General features: G+C 63.9%; 1 protein-coding gene across 1 annotated transcript; it reads left to right on the top strand.

Moving 5' to 3' along the window:
• Positions 1–496: 496 nt before the first annotated feature.
• On the top strand, positions 497–19059 carry CRB2 (crumbs cell polarity complex component 2; the record flags this gene model as incomplete). Its single annotated transcript, XM_080709152.1, has 13 exons — positions 497–596; positions 6112–6435; positions 8969–9164; positions 9250–9389; positions 9671–9856; positions 10028–10141; positions 12379–13251; positions 13341–13855; positions 14291–14456; positions 16010–16766; positions 17315–17431; positions 17776–17902; positions 18835–19059. 13 exons carry the CDS (start codon positions 497–499, stop codon positions 19057–19059), a joined length of 3840 nt encoding a protein of 1279 aa, XP_080565278.1.
• Positions 19060–19992: the final 933 nt, after the last annotated feature.

Below are 19992 nucleotides of genomic sequence, written 5' to 3'. Positions count from 1 at the left end.
CAGTGAGGTTCCGGGAATTTCGAACCCGTGAAGATCAAGGCCGGATGGAAAAGGCTCCGTTTGGTTCCCCAAAGGGCGAGGGCCAGACGCTCTCGCCCTGAAGCCTGCAGGGGTCTCCAGGAGCTGGTGGGGACTGAAGGCGGCGGGAGGGAGCCGCTGGGGACCTGGCGGCGCGGCCGGGCTCCGAGCAGCGGCGGGGCCGGTCCCGCAGGCCGGGGAGTCGCTGGCATGGCGGTGTGGAGGCCCCCGCCGGCCCCCAGGCGCAGGGTCCCGGGGAGGCCCGGGAGGGAGCGGGCTGCGCTCTCGGGCCGTCGGGGACCTGGGCTGCGCCTGGAGCCGCCGCGTCCGACCCCTCCCCGAGGGTGGTCCGGGGTGGAGCGGGCGCTGGGCGGGGCCGGGCCTCTGTCCACCGCATTAGTGCTGGTCCGAGGGACAAGGGGGGTGCGGAGCCGGCCCGCGGCGCGTTCCCACGGCGCTGGCGGCAGAGCGGGCTGCCATGGCGCTGGCCGGGCCTGTGACCCGGGGCTCCAGGCCGCCGGCCGCTCTCCTCCTGCTGCTGCTGCTGCGCGGGGCCCCTGCCCTGGGCCTCCTGGCTGGTGAGTGGGGCCCCGGCCTGGGTCTGTCCCCCAAGAGACACCCAGGCCCTGCTGCAGGGCAGGGCGCTGGCCCAGGCGGTGCCGCCGGGGCAGGGTGCAGAGGGCACCGCGGGGCTCCTGGGCTGGGCCACCGTGTGGGGCCAGGCGGGTGGGATTGGGGCCCTGCTTTGGGGTCCTGGCGGGACATCCCTCCAGGGAGGGTGTGGGGCTGGGACTTGCAGGGTCTGGGCCTCACCCAGGGTGTTCTCAGCCACACTGTGCAGCGGGGTGTCCAGGGGACCCGGTGGGTGGGCTGAGGCCCTTGGGGTGTCACCATGGAGTGTCAGCTGTCCAGGGGGTTAAGCTGGGTCTTTGCTTGGGACACGGGGTTCCTGGTGGCAGCAGCAGACCTGGGCTCAGTGGACTGGCCGGGGAAGGGGAGCTTATGGCACTGAACCCCTTTTTTGGGGCTCTCCCTGCCTGCACTGGGTGGGGGTCCAGGAGCGCTCTGGGTCTCTGGGGGTGTCTGGGACTTGGGAACACGTGAGTGCCCTGCTGGGCTCTTCCCGGCATTTTGAGACCTGGCGGGAAGGGCTCTCTGAAGCCAGACCCCTTTGGCCAACGGGATTTTGCTTTTGTCAAGTGGATTCATGCACTGAGCCTGGAATTCCTGCTGGGGGGCCTGGGGACGCTTTGTCTTGGTCACTATAGCTACGGGGGCCAGGCCTGGATCCCGCCTGCTGGATCCCGCTTGCTGGAGGAGGGAGCCGGGGAGGGCCTGGCGGAGGCTGGCAGCCCCACCTCCGGCCCCAGCCCCTGTTCTCCACTCCTCTCCTGGGGGCCCCAGGCCTGAAGGGAGGCGGGGCTCAGGAGGTGAGGACTTAGGAGCTGAGGCGACTTGGGCGCTGTCAAGAAGTGGGGTGCTCCTTGTCCCCTGCACACGAGGGGCGTGTCCCCCTCGTCCCGGGACCAGTGCACACCCCTGCACACCTGTGTGACACTTTTGGCATGGCACATGGGGCTGCACATGGGGTGTCCACAGGCATGTGTTGACCACCAAACGCATGCTTATGTGCATACGTACACGCACAGTGTGTACCCATCTGTTGACACGTGTGCATTTACGCTCCAGTGTACAAACACATGAACACAGATTTGGGCAGCATGTGGAAGGGGATGTGCCTGACTCATCCGCTATATCCGCTGCCGCCCTGCCGTGGTTTGGGGCAGCCTTCCCCCGCAACTCTTGCATCCCTGGGGGTCCCCCAAAGCTGGAGAGGGGACGCTGTAGCCTGACCATTTCTGGCTGCCAGGATCCAAGGCCCGATGGCCTGGGGAGGGGGCTGGGAACTGTGTTACTTGGAAACTGATTTCCATGCAGGGCAGGCGGCTCTGGAGCCCCGGCTGGGCGCGGCTGCCAGCCCTGCCAGGCTCTGAGTGGCCCCTCATCCAGGCCGCTCTGCCACAAAGGCCCGCGGGTTGCCATGGCGAGGGCTGAGCTTCTTGGAGTACAATGGACGAGGTGGGCTCTCACCACCCCTCCTCCGATACCCAGGGAGCTGGGGGACAAAGGGGCAGCCAGCCCAGGCCCCAAATCTGGCCCCTCCTCCGGGGGAGGCGGTGGGGACAGGCATCTGCGGGAAGCCACACGCATTCTGCACAGCCCTGGCTCTCTGCACGGCTGGCCTTTGCCTCAAGTAAAGGTGTGGTGAGGCCTAGAAATGGGCTCAGTGGTAAGGCCCTGAGTTCGATCTCTACCACTGCCAAAAATAAACACAAAAAGCTTCATGGTAGTTACTGAGCCAACAGGATGGAATTTCCAGCTCTGATTTTGGCTTGGAAACTTCAACTTCCAAGTTAATTTTAGACAGAAGTCCGTTAATAGCAAAATGGTCCAAAGTGGCCTGTACGGGTGGCAGGGCTGGAGCGCACCTGGCCCTGCTGGCCCTCGCTCAGACAGTGCTCCGAGGCCTGGGAGTGGAAACGCCAGGCCAGGCGCGGAGGTGCGGCCTCCTTCAACCTCAGGGGGAAACGTTTTTGATAGGGTATCCCAAACTTTGCTGCTTTCTAGAGTCTTGGTCTCCTGAAGAGGCTGAGTCCGTGTTTGTAAAGCCCTGCCGGGCCACCAACGGTTATTCTCCTCTATTCCAGAAGCATAGGAATATTTTTCTGTTTAGGAATATTTTTCTCTCGCCTTATCAGGACGGGGAGCGCCCCAAACCCACCCTTGGTAACCGCTCACCAGCTGGTGGTTGTAACTCCACTTATAATAAGCACTTGCATTCTTGAAAGGGAGTTGCTGGAGTCTCCTGGCCTCCCCGAGGCAGGAGGCAGGTCCAAGGCAGTGTCCGTTAATCCCTCCCCTGCCAGGTCAGCGCAGGCAGCGAGAGGTCAGGAGGGATTTGTAAAGATAAGCACAGGCCCCTCGTTGCCCTGGCAACAGGCCCCGCCCCCAGCCTGGCCCTGGGGACCGCCCTTCAGCCACTGCCCCACACCTTGCCTTCCTCCGCCCTGGGCTAGCCAGGCTTCCTGGGCCCATTCCCAAAGATACCGGAGGCTCCTGAGGATGGGGGTTCCCGCCCCTCCGTGTGCAAAGGAATCCCAGAAGTGGGGTGCTACCCGACTTTCAGGGTGCAGGCCCATTGGCTTTGAATCTCCAGGTCTAGAGTGGGCCCCAGAAACCTGCATTCTTCACAGGCAACCTGGGCGGTTCTGGAGACCCGAGAAAGGAGGCTCTGGAGGAGTGGGAACCGGGTTAGGTCCCAGCCTGGCTGGCTGGGGTACTGGGAAGTGCTGTCGGCTCTGAGCTTCCCTTTCCTTGCCCGCAAAAAGAAATAGCCTCCCGTCTGCCTCAGAAGTCAGCCTGCAGTGAACAGCGATGACAGGACGGTTGTCCCACAGCAGCAGGTTGAGACAGGAGGCTCCCTCTCTCCCTCCTCTCAGGTCAAGACCCCCCATGGGGCTGGGCGCCTGTTTTTTTTTTTTGGTATTGGGGACTGAACCCAGGGGCATCCTATCTCTGAGCCACTCTACCAGCTCTCTATTTTGAAACAGGGTCTCACTAAATTGCTGAAAGTGACCTCAAAATTGCCATGCTCCTGTCTCCTGAGCACTGGGATCCAGATGTGTCACCACACCCAGCTTGGGCTCCTCATTTATACTGACAGCCCATCGACTGCCCAGCCCTGCAAGGACCCCTGAGGGGGACAGAGTAGACCCCCCAGCGGGTTCTGTGGCCTCACCTACTTCCAGCTGCTCTAACACTCAGGGCCTGAACTGAGGGCTGCAGCCTAGGTTGGGAGGAGGGGCCACGTCCTGCTGTGATTAAGATGGGGGTCTATTGGCACTGCCAGCTCCCCACCGTGGGAGGTGTGGTCACTCTCCTGAGCCCTGCCTGGTGGGGGGCCTTGACACCACAGCTCAGCCCCTCACACAGAGCCCACAGGGGCCAGGCGCGTGGGCTGGGGGCTCCTCACAACCCCTTGGCCTGGGGGGCACTCCAGGAACACCGGAGCTGTCTGGTGCTCAGGACCCATGCTTTCCAGGGGAGCTCAGTCAGCCCATCTCCCACCCCGTAGGGCCGTGATCCCATCCCTAGCAGGGAGCTCAGGGATCAGGCACCTTAGCAGGAATGGGAAAGATAGGGCGCCCCTGAGCCCCTCAGAGAGGCAGACCCCAGCCATGTGACCAGGCCTGGGGGAGAGGCGGGGAGGATCCTCTGGCCTGAGGGGGTCTGGGTTTTGTGCATGTCACCTGCCTGGCCCAGGGAGGGGCTGGGCCCTGTGAACCTCCCTCCTCGGGCCCAGCCCCTGCTAACTGCCCCATCCTATTCTGCGTGGGCCTGCTGGGGGCTGGGGGCTGGATGGTGGACAGCCGGCAGGCGGGCGGAATGTGGAAGACGCCTGAGAGGCTGCCAGCCTTATCTGGGGGTCTTCACCGGTGGGGGAGGGGAGGGGAGGCCTGACCTGCTATGGGGCCTGGTTAGTGTCTGGATGACAGCCTGGGTGGGGGAAGGGCTCCATCCAGGTAGGAGGGGGCGTCTCCTGCTCTGGCCCCCCACATACTGCGTTCCTGCGGGTCAGGCCCTGGCCTGCACGTACCACCTGACAGTTACAATCCTCAGCCTCTTTCCAGACCGGGGAGTGGAGGCTGAGCAGCAGAGATGACTTGCCTAACTAAGTTCTCCTGGCCAGTGGGTTTCCAAGCTGGGATCTGAACTCAGGCTCTCAGGTGGGGAGCAGGGGAGCTGCGGACGGAGGCTGGCTCCCTGGGCTCGGCTTCCAAGTGCAGAAAGGAAACCTCTTAGTGGGGGCTCAGGTGCACAGTGAGCCACCCACCCTCGGGCACTTGGGGCCAGACAGGTTGGGTGGGCGCCAGGCCCTCTACAAGTTCCCAGGCAGGTGGAGGCCCGAGGGGTGAGAGGCTCTGAGGCCTCTCTGGCCTTTGAAGTTGCCCATCCCTCCTCCCTGCTCTGAGACCGAGGTCCCTCATCTCAGGTTTCATGCTGGGGATGGAGTTTCCAGACCCCCAGCTGGAGAGGTGGAGGGGCAGGGGAAACGTGCCTCCTTCAGGCTGGCCCCTCACCCTCCCTGGGAGTGCCCTGCAGAAGGGTGGACAGAGGAGCCCCCTCCCGGGGTGCAGCCGAAACACCCTGACAAGGAAACCTCTGCTGGTGCTAACTCAATGTGTGACCTCAGCAAGAGTGTATGTGTATGTGCATGTGTGAGTGTGTGTGTGTGTGTGTGTGTGTGTGTGTGTGTGTGTGTTTGTGTGTGTGTGAGAGAGAGAGAGAGAGACAGACAGACAGACAGACAGACACGCACACACACACACACACACATGCTGGGCAGAGAACCTAGGGCCTCATACATGCTAGGAAAGTTCTCTACCACCCAACCACCCCTGCCCCTATTTACTTTTTTCTTTTTTTTTTTTTTGGTGGTACTGGGGTTCCTGGAAACCCTTCTACCTCTGGGCTACACTCCTAGACCTATTTTTATACTTTTTTATTTGGAAACAAGGTCTCTTAAGCCAGCATGGCTGGCTTTGAAGCTGCGCGATCCTCCAGTCTCTGCCTCCCAAGCGTAGGGGTTACAAGTGTGCACGACCAATCCCGGCTCCTACTTATTTTTATGCCCAGCCAGGCCTGAGCTTGCCACCCTCCTGCCTCAGCATCACTGCGCCTGGCAGTAGGTCTTCACTTTCTTTCCCGAGTGTCTACTTGTTCACTTGTCAAAGGGGCACCAGGCCTGTTTCTGCTTCCCAGGGACAGGCGAGGCAGCGAGGGGAAGCAGTTCTGCGTCTGCTGGTTAATCCGCCTGGAGCCAGGCGCCCTGCCCCTGTTTCTCTGCTCTGCTGACCTCCCCAAACTCCCAGTTCCGGTGGAGATGACTGTGGCCACCGTGACTGGCCAACAGACTCTCACCCCTTTTCATCCTCCAGATCTCTGCCAGAGGGGCTGGGGGCTGGGAGCACCCCTCCCTGGGTATCGGGGTGTCTGTGCAGCCCTGGCCCAGTTACTTTCCTCTTCCTGCAGGGATGGCGCCTTCCGAGATCCCAAGTGCCTGTACCTCAAACCCATGCAGTCCAAGAACCGAGTGCCACGCTACGGACGATGGTGGCTACACCTGCGAGCCCACGGAGCCCCGGGGCTGTGCTGCCCAGCCATGCCACCACGGCGCTCTGTGTGTACCCCAGGGTCCTGATCCCAGTGGCTTCCGCTGCTACTGCGTGCCTGGTTTCCAGGGCCCCCACTGTGAGCTGGACATCGACGAGTGTGCGTCCCGGCCCTGCCTCCACGGGGCCACCTGCCGCAACCTGGCAGATCGCTACGAGTGCCACTGCCCCCTTGGCTATGCAGGTAACTAACTGCAGGTTATGCCAGGCGCATAGGGCCTGGGTGCTGGTCCTGGTGACAGCTGAGCGTAAACACCACAGGCTCAGCTTTGGCTTTGTCTAGGGCTGCTGGGACCGCTGTTCGGCAGCCTGGCAGCTGGGAATGGTGGTGCCTGGCACAGATCAGGCACTTGACAAACAGTATCTCTGTCCCTTCTACAGAGGTAACTGTGGCTCTGGCTGGAGAGCCCAGGAAATCCCCGCAGCACAGAGTAGGTGGCACAGATATGCCTGGTGTGGCTCTGAGGACACCCAGACAGTACTTCTAGCATTTTCTTACTCCAGACCTGTGTCTAGAGGTCATGTAGATTTTGTTCAGCTCATCTGAAGGTCTTAGAGAGAGAGAATAGCCCTGATCTGGCTCAGGAAGTCACACAGACCCGGGGCACATTCCAGAGTTTGAGTGGAGACCTATTCACGGGCTTCTCGGTGGTGATGGAGCTGTGCCCCCAGGGATCGCTGCTGCAGCGAGCGGGTGCTCTGCAGAGCGCCTGGCATCGAGGGCGCGTGGTTTCCTCCTCCTGGGACAGCCAGCCCCAGCCCCTTCCCACTCCAAGGCAGAAGCGTCCAGCAGCTGCTCCCTGGAGTGGCCTGAAGGAGCCGGGGACAGGTCTGCGAGAGAGGCCCTATCTAAGGTGTCTAGAGCAGCCTGGAGCTTGCAGTGTGAACACTCTGCCATGCTTGAGTTCAGTTTCTCCTCCTCCTCCTCCTCCTCCTCCTCCTCCTCCTCCTCCTCCTCCTCCTCCTCCTCCTCCTCCTCCTCCTCTTCCTTCTTTTTGTGGTACTGAGGATGGACCAGGGGCATTCTACCTCTGAGCTACACTCCTAAACTCCTAACCCTATTTTTTTTTTTTTTTTTTTTTTTTTTTTTTTTTGGTGGTACTGGGATTCCTGGAAACTCTTCTACCTCCGGGCTACACTCCCAGACTTTTTATACCTTTTTTTTTTGGAAACAGGGTCTCTTAAGCCAGCTCGGCTGGCTTCAAACCTCCGTGATCCTCCTATCTCTGCCTCCCAAGCGCCGGGATTACAAATGTGCACCACCATGCCCAGCCCTAACCCTATTTTTTATTCTTTATTTTGAAACAGGGTCCCACTGAATTGCAAAGGGCCTCACTAAGTAGCTGAGGCTGTCTGCGAACCGCAATCCTCCTGTCTCAGCCTCACAAATGGTGGGATTACAAGCATGCACCACCATGCCCAGCCTGGGTTCAGTTTTGAAGTCAGCTCAGAGCCAGGGGTGGGCTGGGGGGCTGACTTCGAGGGGAGGGCAGAGCAGGTGGAGGTGCAGCTGATGAACGGACAGGGACACTGGCTCCAGGCCTCTCTCATCCTGGGCTGTCTCCCTGAGTAGGTGTGTTGGCTGTGTACACGTGAGTGTGGGTCACGGCTATCTCATTTGGAGGGCTGTTTTGCACACTTAATGGGCCTGTGCATCTGTCAGTATCTGTGGGGTCTGGGCACTGAGTGCCTTTGTGTGAGCCGGGCGTGGGTGTCAGTGGGCGTGAGGGCCTCTGGTAACCTCGGGCGCAGCGGACCTGAGCGCAGCGCCTGACTCATTTCTCCTCTTTCCCTCGGAGCTGGGTGGGGGAGGTTGGGATTCCAGGCAGCCTGGGCCTGGCTCCCCCTGGCACAGAGGGTGGAGCTGCCGGAGTGTCAGGGAAGGAGGGGGCGTGTTCTGAGCTGGAAGGGGGAAGGTTCCAGCAGGAGTCAGCCTCTCCCCCCCCCCCATGACCAAATCCACTTAGGGGGCAGGGCGGAGCCCCTGGAATCCACCATGACATGTGAGCTGCAGGATGAGTCTCCAACCATGAGATTCTCCACCCCTCCACCTCCACCCTGGCCCTGTGGTGGGGGTGGGCACCCGGAGGCTTGGTTCTCAGGACTGTGGGGTTTCCTGGGGCTCAAGCTTCAGTTCTAAAGCCAAAACGGTGCAGAAGTTGATTAGGCACTGTACCATCTCCCACCTGGGGGTTTGCAAAAGCCCTCCTCTGCGAGGCCCCCTCTTCACATCCAGGGCCACCAGAGGAGCCGCACCAGAGGAGCCCTCATTCAGCTGCTTCCACTTCTTAGGATGAGCCGGGTCTGATGTTACCTGGCTGGGGAGGGGGTGACGACCTGACCTCCACCTTGCTACATTGCCCCTTTCCTCCTGCCTGCCTTCCGGGCATCAGGCCACACCCCCAGCACGGCTGGCCAACAGCTCACCCTGCTTCACAGACTCTAGCACCCCAAGCCTTCCCGGTGCCCAGCTTCCAGACTCTGCTTCATTTCTGGGCCTGTCGTTATAAAACCAAACCAAAAAAAAAAAAAAAAAAAAAAAAAAAAAAACAACCCTTAAACTTAAGTGTTGACTAAGGCCCTGGCCCCTGGCCTAGATGGCAGGGACGGCTGCTCTGGTTTCTACTCAGAGCCTCACAGGTCGCTTCTTGTCCCTGAGCAGCCTCGGGCCCCTGGGGTGTGTGTGCATCTGTGCCTGTGTCCCCGGCCCTGTCCAGGCGTGAACTGCGAGGCCGAGGTGGACGAGTGCGCCTCGGCGCCCTGCCTGCACGGGGGCTCCTGCCTGGACGGCGTGGGCTCCTACCGCTGCGTGTGTGCGCCGGGCTACGCGGGCGCCAGCTGCCAGCTGGACGTGGACGAGTGCCAGAGCCAGCCGTGTGCGCACGGGGGCGTGTGCCACGACCTGGTCAGCGGGTGAGCGCGGGCGGCGGGGCGCATGGGGCCGGAGCGCGCGGGCCGGCCTGGATGCTCAGCTCGGGTCGCCTGCTTCCCGCCCTAGGTACCGGTGCGACTGCGCGGACACGGGCTTCGAGGGCGAGCGCTGCGAGCAGGAGGTGCTGGAGTGCGCCTCGGCGCCCTGCGCGCACAATGCCACCTGCCTCGAGGGCCTCGGGGGCTTCCGCTGCCTGTGCTGGCCAGGTGCGCGGGGGCTGGGCCCGTGTGATCGCCTGCGCACCCTGTCTGGGCCTCAGTTTACTCATCCGCCCAACGGGGCTGATAACAGCCTCGCTCTTTGATCCCCATGAGGCGTGCAGGTGCAAGGGGCACGTGCCAAGTGCTGGGCACTGATACTGAGAGCAGTCTTGGGCTGGAGGCCACCCCGTGACCCCCACGTGTCCCTCCCTCGCCGTCGGCGGCTCTCTCCAGAGCGGCGGTCCTCGGCCTACCTCACTGACCCGGTGCCCGCGTGTGGCCCTCAGGCTTCAGCGGAGAGCGGTGCGAGGTGGACGAGGACGAGTGTGCGGAGGCGCCATGCCAGAACGGGGCCCAGTGCCTGCAGCGCTCCGACCCGGCCCTCTATGGCGGCGCCCAGGCCGCCTTCCCCGGTGCCTTCAGCTTCGGCCAGGCCGCAGGCTTCCTGTGCCGCTGTCTGCCTGGCTTTGTGGGTGAGCGTTCTGCTGGGGAAGGCGCCAGCCAGGGTCCAGATGCCGGGGAGGGATACACTGCGAGTCAGCGCCTCTCTCTGGGCCTCAGTCAATCTCCCTCTCTGTGCGGTGGGCCCTTAAGCTCTGGGCTGGCCCAGCGTACAGGTGGGAGCCACAGCTGGCCTCTTGCAGGGGATGACTGCGGTGTGGACGTGGACGAGTGTGCTTCCAGGCCATGCCTCAACGGAGGCCGCTGCCAGGACCTGCCCAATGGCTTCCAGTGCCACTGCCCTGATGGCTACGCAGGTGCCGGGGCGGGGCAGGCGCGTGGGTGAGGTCAGAGTTGGTGGGCCTGGGTGAGACGCCCGCTGTGTGTGGACTCATGGGGACACCGGATGAAGGAGGAGTTGGGTGCAGGGGCCCAGGTGACAGCTGAGGGGGCCGAGCTGGGACTTGAGCTTTGGAAAAGAGGGGAGAGGGCTGATCAGTTTGAGAAATATTTAGGGGGGGACACACCGCAGGCCCTCACTGTGAGTGGGAGGTGCTGCCAGCCTGGGTGACGTGAGCTGGGGGCAGTGGGCTCAGTTGTGTCCGTGAGTGTCTCTGGAGCATTGGTGGGGAGGTCCAGGGCTGGAGTCTGACACTAGGGCCCGGGAGCGTAGTCCTGGCAGCGGGAACTGTCTGGGAGAGCCATGGAGCTGTGGCAGACAGAGGCCTGGACCCCAGACACCAAGGGCTCCCAGGCAGGACAGACCTGCCATCCTGGAGGAAAGGCGGCTTTGCAGAGTTGGGGCAGCCCCTGTAGGAGGATAGCGTTCCTTTTGGGGAGCTGGGGCTGCTGGACAGCAATTGGGGTGCAGAGTGTCAGATGCACAAATGCACAGACCACACACTGCCCGCGTCCCTCCCCTCTCCCCTCTGGAATGCCTGGGCCTCCTCCACACATTCCTGCTGCGCACACTGCCTCTCCCTAGCAGGCTCCTGGGGCTCCCCCACTGGGGGGAGGTGGTGATCACTATCATCACTGCACCTGCCAAAGATGCCGGGGCTCAGCAGTCCCCATCCCCGGGGGGCTCCCAGTGGCCCAGGTCCCTGGGCCCCGCCCTGCGGTGGGCACAGCTGCCTGGGCTCTGAATGGCATCCCGTCTTCGGTTCTCACTGCTACCACCCCATGAGGTAGGCTTTGGAGTCTGCATCCTGCGGGTGAGGCAGTGGGGGACCCCAGCAGGGGTGCGGTCCCTAGGTTTACCCGCAGTAGTGGGAACCTGGCTCCCTCCCCACTGAACTCAGCTGACAGGTATCTCTGAGGTTAGGCTCAGGATGGGGCTCCAGCTGGGCAGCCAGGCTCCGGCCCAGCTCCCCTTTGGGCAGTGCTGGGCATGGGGGAGGCCAGTGCCTGGCATTCCTGAGCCGTTCTGAGGGAGGCGGGCTGCCTGGGCATCTGCCACCATGCTCAGCCCATCTGTGGGGACGGCGATGGGTCTGCGGTTCCCGCTCCCCTTCTTGGGGGTCCTGTGGCTCCTGGCAGGTATGGAAGACTCGGCCTTGGGCAGGGGGAGGCTGGGGCAGGTGGCAGGAGATTCCCAGGAGGCAGCTGTGGTGCCTGTGGGGTGAGAGGCGGGGTTCTCTTGGCCTGGGGCCCTCCAGCGGGGTTATGGGGCAGGGCTAGCCTTAGTTTGCTCTGGGAGCTCTGGACTCTGGGCTCTTGATCCAAGCTGGGGCCAGAGCAGCTGGCAGGAGGACCAGAAGAGAGGGTGAGGTGGCACCGTCATACCCGCGTGGGGCTGAGTCTGGGGTGCTCAGCGTGCCCCAGGTGTGACACCCCCCTTTCCACTAATCACTCCCATCTGTAAATGCTATCCCCCAGGCCCTGTCACCGGGCACCAAGGATATCAAGGCCCCTGAGGGAGAGCCAGCCCAGTAAAGATACTGTCCACACAAGGCTCTGGGGAGCTGTGCCTGGGGTGGGGAGTGGCACGGCAGCTTGAGCTGGAGTTAGGCAAGGCCCCTGGGTCCTCTGAGTTGAGCTTTGCAGCAGCAGAGTAGGAGTTCGCACAGCAGAGTAGAGGAGGATGAGGCGTTCTCAGCAGAGGGAGCAGCCAGGGCGAAGCCAGAGACAGGACTGTCTAGGAAGTGCTTGAAGGGGAAGTTCAGGGCTTGTGAGGAGCAGAGCTGGGCCCAGATCCTCAAAGGGGTGCTGGACGCCAGGGCGACTGGACTTTAAGCAGCCGGGGAACCTGGCCGAGTGAGGCTTTAGAAAGCCTTCATGGTGGGGACGCCTGGGAGGGGCGTCAGGGGAGCTGTGGGGTGGGAGGAAGAGGGCTCGAGAGTGTGTAGTGGGGGTCTAACCCTCAGGGCATGGAGGCTCAGCAGACATGGCAAAGGAAGGGGTGTCTTGGCTGCTGGCCTACAGAGGACTTTAGGAGACCGGGAGAAATCCTTTGGGAACTGGTTTGGTTGCTAGGCGCCTCTTGCGCACGTCCGCCCTGGTGCTCCCTGGGAGCACCTGGGCTCTACTCAGTCTTGCCTGGTCTCTCCCAAAGGCCTGACATGCCAGGAAGATGTGGACGAATGCCTGCCGGAGCCCTGTCTCCACGGCGGAACCTGCGAGGATGCGGTGGCCAGCTACACCTGCAGGTGTCCAGAGTCCTGGGGTGGACGCAACTGTTCTGTGCAGCTCACCGGCTGCCTGGGCCACGCCTGCCCGCCGTCTGCCACCTGCATCCCCACCTTTGAGTCTGAGGTCCACAGCTATACCTGCCGCTGCCCACCTGGTACCCATGGATCTTCCTGCGGCCAGAACACCACCTTCTCGGTGGTGGCCGGGAGCCCAGCGCGGGTGTCAGTGCCGGGCGGTGGATCCCTGAGTCTGGCGCTGAGGTTTCGCACCACGCTGCCTGCTGGGGCCCTGGCTTCTCGCGCGGACACTGAGAAGAGCTTGGAACTGGCGCTGGTGGGGGCCGCCCTTCAAGCCACACTCTGGACCCTGAGCACCCCTGCCCTCGTGCTGAGACTGCCCGACCTGGCCCTCAATGATGGCCTCTGGCACCAGGTGGAGGTAGCCCTCCGCCCAGGGACCCTGGAGCTGCGGCTCTGGCACGAGGGCTGCCCCGCTGGGCTCTGCATGGCCTCGGGTCCTGTGGTCCCGGGCCCCACAGCTTCGGCGGTGGCCGGGGTTGCCGAGCCCTCTGCAGCCCAGCTGGGCGGCGCTGACTTTGCAGGCTGCCTCCAGGACGTGCGTGTGGATGGGCACCTGCTGCTGCCGGAAGACCTCAGCGACAAGGTCCCCCTGGGCTGCGAGCGCCGGGAGCAGTGCCAGCCTCTGCCCTGTGCCCACGGAGGGGCCTGTGTGGACCTGTGGACGCACTTCCGCTGTGACTGCCTGCGGCCTCATATCGGGCCCACGTGCGCCGATGGTGAGGAACCACGGGCAGGCAGGAAGGCAGTGCCTAGAGCCTGGGATCCCCACTGCAGGCCTCACGCCCAGCGCCGTCTCTCCCTGCAGAGATTCCCGCTGCCACCTTCGGCCTGGGGGGAGCCCCGAGTGCGGCCTCCTTTCTGCTTCCTGAGCTGCCAGGTCCCAATCTCACCGTGTCCTTCCTCCTGCGCACTCGGCAGCCGGGTGGTCTGTTGCTCCAGTTTGCCAACGCCTCCACAGCTGGCCTGACCGTGTTCCTGAGCGAGGGCCAGATCTGGGCCGAGGCACTGGGCAGCCCTGCCCTGGTGCTCCCCGGGCGCTGGGATGATGGGCTCCGCCACCTGGTGACGCTCAGCTTCGGGCCTGACCAGCTGCAGGACCTGGGCCAGCAGGTGCACCTCCACGTGGGTGGGAGGTTCCTCCCTGCTGACGCAGGGCCCTGGGGCGGGCCCTTCCGAGGCTGCCTCCAGGACCTGCGACTCCACAGCCTCCACCTCCCCTTCTTTCCTCTGCCGACGGAGAACTCCAGCCAGAGCAGCCAGCTAGGCGGCGGCCAGGCCCAGAACCTCACCCAGGGCTGCATCTCTGAGGACACGTGCAATGTGAGTGCCCGGGAGGCTGCCTCCTACCCAGGAACTCTCCTGCGTCACTGGGGGTTAGCAGGTCCTTTGCTGTGCAGGAAACGGGCTGAGTGGGGAGGAAGGGGCCCAGGGGTCCGTGAGTCGGTACCAGCTCTAGCACTGGACCAGCCTGGGTGCGAACAGGCAGAGTGACTCAGAGAAGTGGCTTCCCCTCTCTGAGCCTCATTTGTGAAATGGGGAATGGTGACTCCCTCTCCACCTTTATTTTACTTTTTGGGACGGGATTCACTGTGTCACGCAGGCCGAGCTTGAAGCCCTGGGCTCCAGTGACCTCCTGCCTCAGCCTCTGGGTGGCTGGGACCGCAGGTCTCTCTCCTCTGGTCTGCACGGGGGCCACGCACAGCCGTGGTTCTGGGGACAAGCTAACCGCAGGTCCCCACCCCGCCCCTCCCGCAGCCCAACCCCTGCTTCAATGGCGGCACTTGCCTCGTCACCTGGAATGACTTCCACTGCACCTGCCCTGACAATTACACGGGGCCCACCTGTGCCCAGCAGTTATGGTGCCCCAGCCAGCCCTGCCTCCCGCCTGCCACCTGTGAGGAGGTCCCGGATGGCTTTGTCTGTGAGTGTGTGCCCTGGGCAGTCCATGGGCAGGGTGCTGGACACTTCAAGTGGCTAGATCTCTTGGGGGTTATGTATGGGATGCTGGGCCAAGGACCGGGAATGCCAACAGCCCCAGCCCAGTGTGGTGGGCCACTGCTTCCAAAGGGACAGGCTTTCTAGAGGGTGCAGACAAGTGCCGGGTGTTCCAGGGCAAATTAAGGAGACACAGGGAAGGACATTGCTGGGAGGAGAAAGAGCATGGACAAAGGCCCTGAGGACTGCAGGAAGAATGAAACCTGAGTACACAGGGGTGCAGCGGGAATTGGGGAGGAGCAGTTGGCAGGGCTTTGGATCTCAAGCCAGGCAGCTAGGACTTTATCCTAAGGGGAGCAGGGACCCCTTAGGAGGGGAGAGGGGTTAAGCAAGAGAGGACATGATCAGTTCTGCTTTAAAAAGAAGACTGCAAAGCCACCATGCCTGTAATCCCAGTCTTGGGAGGCTGAGACAGGAGGATCACGAGTTCAAGGCCAGTCTCAACAGCGTAGTGAAGCCCTCTGCAACTTACACCATTCACAATAAAAAATAAAATAGAGCCGGGTGTGGTGACGCACACTTGTAATCCCAGTACTTGGGAGGCTGAGACAGGAGGATTGCAGGTTCACGGCCAGCTTCAGCTACTGAGTGAGGCCCTCTGCAACTTAGTGAGAGTGTTTCAAAATAAAGAAAGAAAAACAGGGCTGGGAGTAGAGCTTGAAAGTAGAAAGCCCCTGGGATTCAACCCTCAGTACTACAGAAAGAAAGAAAGAAAGAAAGAAAGAAAGAAAGAAAGAAAGAAAGAGAAAGGAAGGAAGGAAGAAAGAAAAAAGAATTGCATGACACACACCTGTAATTCTGGTACTTGGGAGACTAAGACAGGACGAAGCAGGTTTGAGGATGCCTCAGCAATTTAGTGAAGCACTATTTCAAAATAAAAGATAAAAAGGAGTTGGAGGTAGAACACCCCTTAATCCAATCCCTAGTACAAATAAATAATAAATAAATAGATAAAAGACTGCAGTGGAGAGCAGGCCTCAATGATGAGAAGGGAGCGTCAGGCAGGAGGAAAGAGGTAGATTCTGTTTGAGGAGTGTTAACATTTTGGGGCCTATGACCTTTTGTAGGGTGGCGTCATGGTCTCCCCAGCCTTGCCCTAGAACTCCTTCCCCCCAGGAAGGGATTGCACGGGGCAGAGGAAGGGATGGTGGAGGGCAGCTCAGGGTCCGTGCTCAGATGGTGGTGGATAGCACCCTGGGGCTGGAAGGGGGGGTCGCCCTGGGGCTGGGCCACCCTGGGCTGGGTTGGGGGTCGCCCTGGGCTGGGGCTGGGCCGCCCTGGGGCTGGGGTGGGGGTCGCCCTGGGCTGGGTTGGGGGTCGCCCTGGGCTGGGGCTGGGCCGCCCTGGGCTGGGTTGGGGGTCGCCCTGGGCTGGGGCTGGGCCGCCCTGGGGCTGGGGTGGGGGGTCGCCCTGAGCTGGGGCTGGGCCGCCCTGGGCTGGGGCCCCGCGGCCGCCTCCAGCTCCGTCCCTCTCCCGCAGGTGTGGCGGAGGCCACGTTCCGCGAGGGCCCGCCGGCCGAGTTCAGCGGGCTGGAGGCGCCGCCCGGGCCGCGGCCGAGCGCGCTGGCGCTGGCCTTCCGCACGCGCGACCCCGACGCCGGGCTGCTGCGCGCCTGGGCGGGCGGGCGCGCCGTGTGGCTGGCGCTGCGCGGCGGCGCGCTGGCGGGCGGCGTGCGCGGCCCCGGCGGGGCGGCCGAGCTGGCGGCGCCGGGGCCGCGCGTGGCGGACGGCGCGTGGCACCGCGTGCGCCTGGCCATGGAGCAGCCGGCGGCCGCCGCGTCGCGCTGGCTGCTGTGGCTGGACGGCGCCGCGCCGCTGGCGCTGCGCGGGCGGGCGGGCGGCCTGGGCTCCCTGCGCGGCCCGGGCGCGGCGCGCCTGCTGCTGGCCGAGAACTTCACGGGCTGCCTGGGCCGCGTGGCGCTCGCCGGGCTCCCGCTGGGGCTGGGGCGGCCGCGGCCCGGCGCCCGGCCGCGCGCGCTCCCGGCCGCCCCGGCCGCGCGCCTGGGCTGCCGCGGCGCCGCGGTGTGCGCGCCCGCGCCCTGCCTGCACGGCGGCGCCTGCCGCGACCTCTTCGACGCCTTCGCCTGCGCCTGCGGCCCGGGCTGGGAGGGGCCGCGCTGCGAGGCCCGCGCCGACCCCTGCCGCTCCGCGCCCTGCGCCCGCGGCCGCTGCCACGCGCGCCCCGACGGCCGCTTCGACTGCCGCTGCCCGCCCGGCTTCGCGGGGCCGCGCTGCAGGTGCGGGGCGCGGGGAGACGGTCGGATCCACGCAGAGCTGGATGCGGATCGGAACGCGTCCGGCTAGATTCAGTGCCAGTTATGGGAGCCCGACCTGGGGGCTGTAGAGCCGCCCGGTTCGGCCCGGGGTCAGGCGCGCACCCGGCGGTCACACCCTCTCCTGGGTCTCCTCCGCCCGGCTCTCCCGCCCCCCCCCCCCCACCGGCCAAGCCCCCAGGGCTTCCCTAGCCAGCCTGCCCGGCCCCCCTCCAGGAAGGCCGGGCCCAGGGTTTATATTCAGGGGCCGCTCCTCCTCCTCCCGTTCCACTGCAGCTCCTTAAAGGTCTGGGGCCCACGGGTGGCCAGGTGTTGAGGGTGGGGCCCCAGCGGCAGTGACCTGGGTCCGTCCCTCCCGCCCAGACAGGACTTCTCTGACTGGTTTGGAGGTTTGCAGGAGGTGGCCCCCGGTTCCACGGAGGAGGGCAGGGGGCTGGGTGACCTGCGGTCCCAGATTAGGGGTGGGCAGGCCCCGGGTCCTGCCCGTACCCAGCCTAGCTCTTTCTTTCCAGGTTGCCTGTCCTGCCCGAAGGCTGCGGACTCAACTCCACCTGCCTCAGTGGGGGCCCGTGTGAGGGGGTTACCCCGGGTGCCAACTGCAGCTGCCAGGGTGGCTTTGCCGGCCGGAGGTGGGTGAGGGGCCCGGGACTGGGGCTGGGCCCATGAGTGTGGGGCACTGGGTAGGGCGGCCCAGGGTCCCCCCCCCCCAGCCAGACAGGGGAGGTGGGTCTACTTGCTGTCAGCCCTCAGTGTTTTCCCTCTAGGGCTGGGGGTGTCCTCAGCCCCCCTCATCTCATGGGGCGAGAGTCCTGCTGGGCTGGAGGGGGTGGTGGGTGGCGGAGATCACCTCTCGCTTTGGCCCAGCCAGGCAAGAACAAGGCGGGGGCATGCTGGATGAGTCTGGGCGTTCAGTCGGGGTGCAGCGGGGGCTCCCAGAGGGCCCAGGTGGCTTCTCAGCCTCCCCCCCCCCCAGGTGTCAGAGCCTCGGCCTGCCCTGTGAAGCCAACCCCTGCCTGAACGGGGGCACCTGCCGGGTGGTGGACGGTGGCTACGAGTGCACCTGCGGCACCAGGTTCTCGGGCCAGTCCTGCGAGGTGGTGGTGAGTGGCGGGCGCGGCCCGCTGGGGCCTGGTTGGACTGTGGTGCAGGAGTTGGGGTGGGGTGTACAGCGCCCATGGAGTCATTTCTGGACTACAGGGGAGTGGCAGGAGAGGGGACTCCTTCCAGACTCCCCACGAGGGAGGTCTTTCCCTGTAGGGAGAGCTTGGGGGTGCCACCACCCCTCAGCGAAGGCAGGAGGCTCCCGACCAGAGGCTCCCATAGTGAGTGGTGCAGTCGGGTCTGCCAAGTCCACTCTGGGGCCAGGATTCAGGCCTCGGGATCTCGGAGCCTACACACCCTCTGGGGGTCTCAGAGGTGGGAACATTTGGAGAGCTTGGCCCCCAGGGAGGCTCAGCTGGGGAGGGGTCCGGGCTGAGGACCCAGCTCAGGGGCAGAGCTGGCATGGGGGAGTGGGGGGACTCAGGAAGGGCAGGCGGTTTGGGAAGCAGCCTTGATCTCCACAGGCCTCTGGCAGCCCAGGTCATAAACCACAAACCCCTCTGCTTCCTTTCAAGTTGAATTTTTATAGCCCCTGCCCCACCTCCCTCCCAGGCCAGGGGAGGAAGTGGATTTACAGCTGCCCCAGACGTGCCAGGGTGCAGGCCTGTGATGGCCGCTTGGAGCTAAGTTTATAGCTGTGGGGCTCCTTCCCCAGGGTGGGGGGCTGAGAAGCCTCAGCGCAGGGTGGGATGGTGAGGGAGACCCCGCAGCTCTGGAGTCCTGGGACTGCTTCTGAGGCTTCGGAACCCCAGGGATGGAGAATGTCTGATGGGGGCCTCCTGGGGCTGTGCCTGGAGACAGGGAAGAGGTTGCTAGGCCAGGCCCTCAGCAGGCAGGTGGGTTTAACCTCATGGGGCTCCGCCTGTCCCTGCCCAGCCCCCATGAGAGGCTGGCGTGGGAGCCACATCCGTGCCCCTTTCTCCTCTTGCAGAAGGGCCTGCCCCTGCCGCTGCCGTTCCCGCTGCTGGAGGTAGCCGTGCCCGCCGCCTGCGCCTGCCTCCTCCTCCTCCTCCTGGGCCTCCTCTCAGGGATCCTGGCTGCCCGAAAGCGCCGCCAGTCGGAGGGAACCTACAGCCCAAGCCAGCAGGAGGTGGCTGGGGCCCGGCTGGAAATGGACAGTGTCCTCAAGGTGCCGCCCGAGGAGAGACTTATCTAGCTGTCCTGGCCGCTGGGACCACATCCCGAGATCCTGCGGGGTTTCTACCTGGAGACCTGGGGAGGCAGCTGCGGTCCAAGACGGCTGCTGTGGGTGTCTGGCTGGCAGCCTCTGTCTCTGCCCCATCGTGGACTGGGCCGAAGAGGCGTGACTCAGGGAAGCAGAGAGGCCGGTGACTGGACCTCGCCGCCTGACTGGCCGTCAGTCTGGGCAGGTGACTGCCACGCACACGTAGGCACATGCGGTGCACAGGAGTATGGGCGCGCTCGTGGGGACATGTTCTGCAGGTTCCAGTGTGAGTGTCCTGGCGGGGTGGCAGGCGTGTACGCCTGTGTGTGCACGCAGCCATGCGGTGGAAGCCGGTGATCCCTTGGGACACGGCTGCTCCGAAGACGGGGCCGCCCTGGACAACTCTGGGCCTCCCGAGGCTGCACATGCTCCAGGAGGCCAGGCCAGGGCTTGCCCAAGTGCCGGGGGCTCCGTGGCAGCACCTGGAGTCAGCTGGCAATCAGGGAGGAGGCTCCTGGCTCCCAGGCCAAGGCTTCTGCAGCAGATGTCTCTGCCCAGAGTCGGGGCCAGTCACACAGGGAGCCCGTGTCTGTGGGGCGGCCCACAGGAACAGAGCCGAGGCCCCAGCTTTCCCACCTGGCTTCCTCGCAGGGCAGTGTGAGGAGCCCACGGGAGGGCGCTGGAGTCCTTGGACTCCCATGGGATGTGAAGTGTTGTCTCCCTGGCCAGAGCTGGGGAGGGAAGGACCCTCCTGGGGCCGGGCAAGGAGGCCAGCTGCCTGCTTACCAGAACCCAGAAGGGCCGAAGGATGAAGGGGCCATCCCCTCTCTCCAGCCCTCACAAACTCACCCGGTGCTCCAGCCCCGCTGCTCCTCCACCTGTAGACCAGCCTGTGTTTGCAGCTGTGGGGATGACAGGGAAAGC

The sequence above is a fragment of the Muscardinus avellanarius genome (genome assembly GCF_963383645.1).
Source record: "Muscardinus avellanarius genome assembly, chromosome: 13".
NCBI lineage: Eukaryota > Metazoa > Chordata > Mammalia > Rodentia > Gliridae > Muscardinus > Muscardinus avellanarius.
Note: the sequence above shows the minus strand (reverse complement) of the source record. Positions and strands in the feature narration are given on the sequence as shown.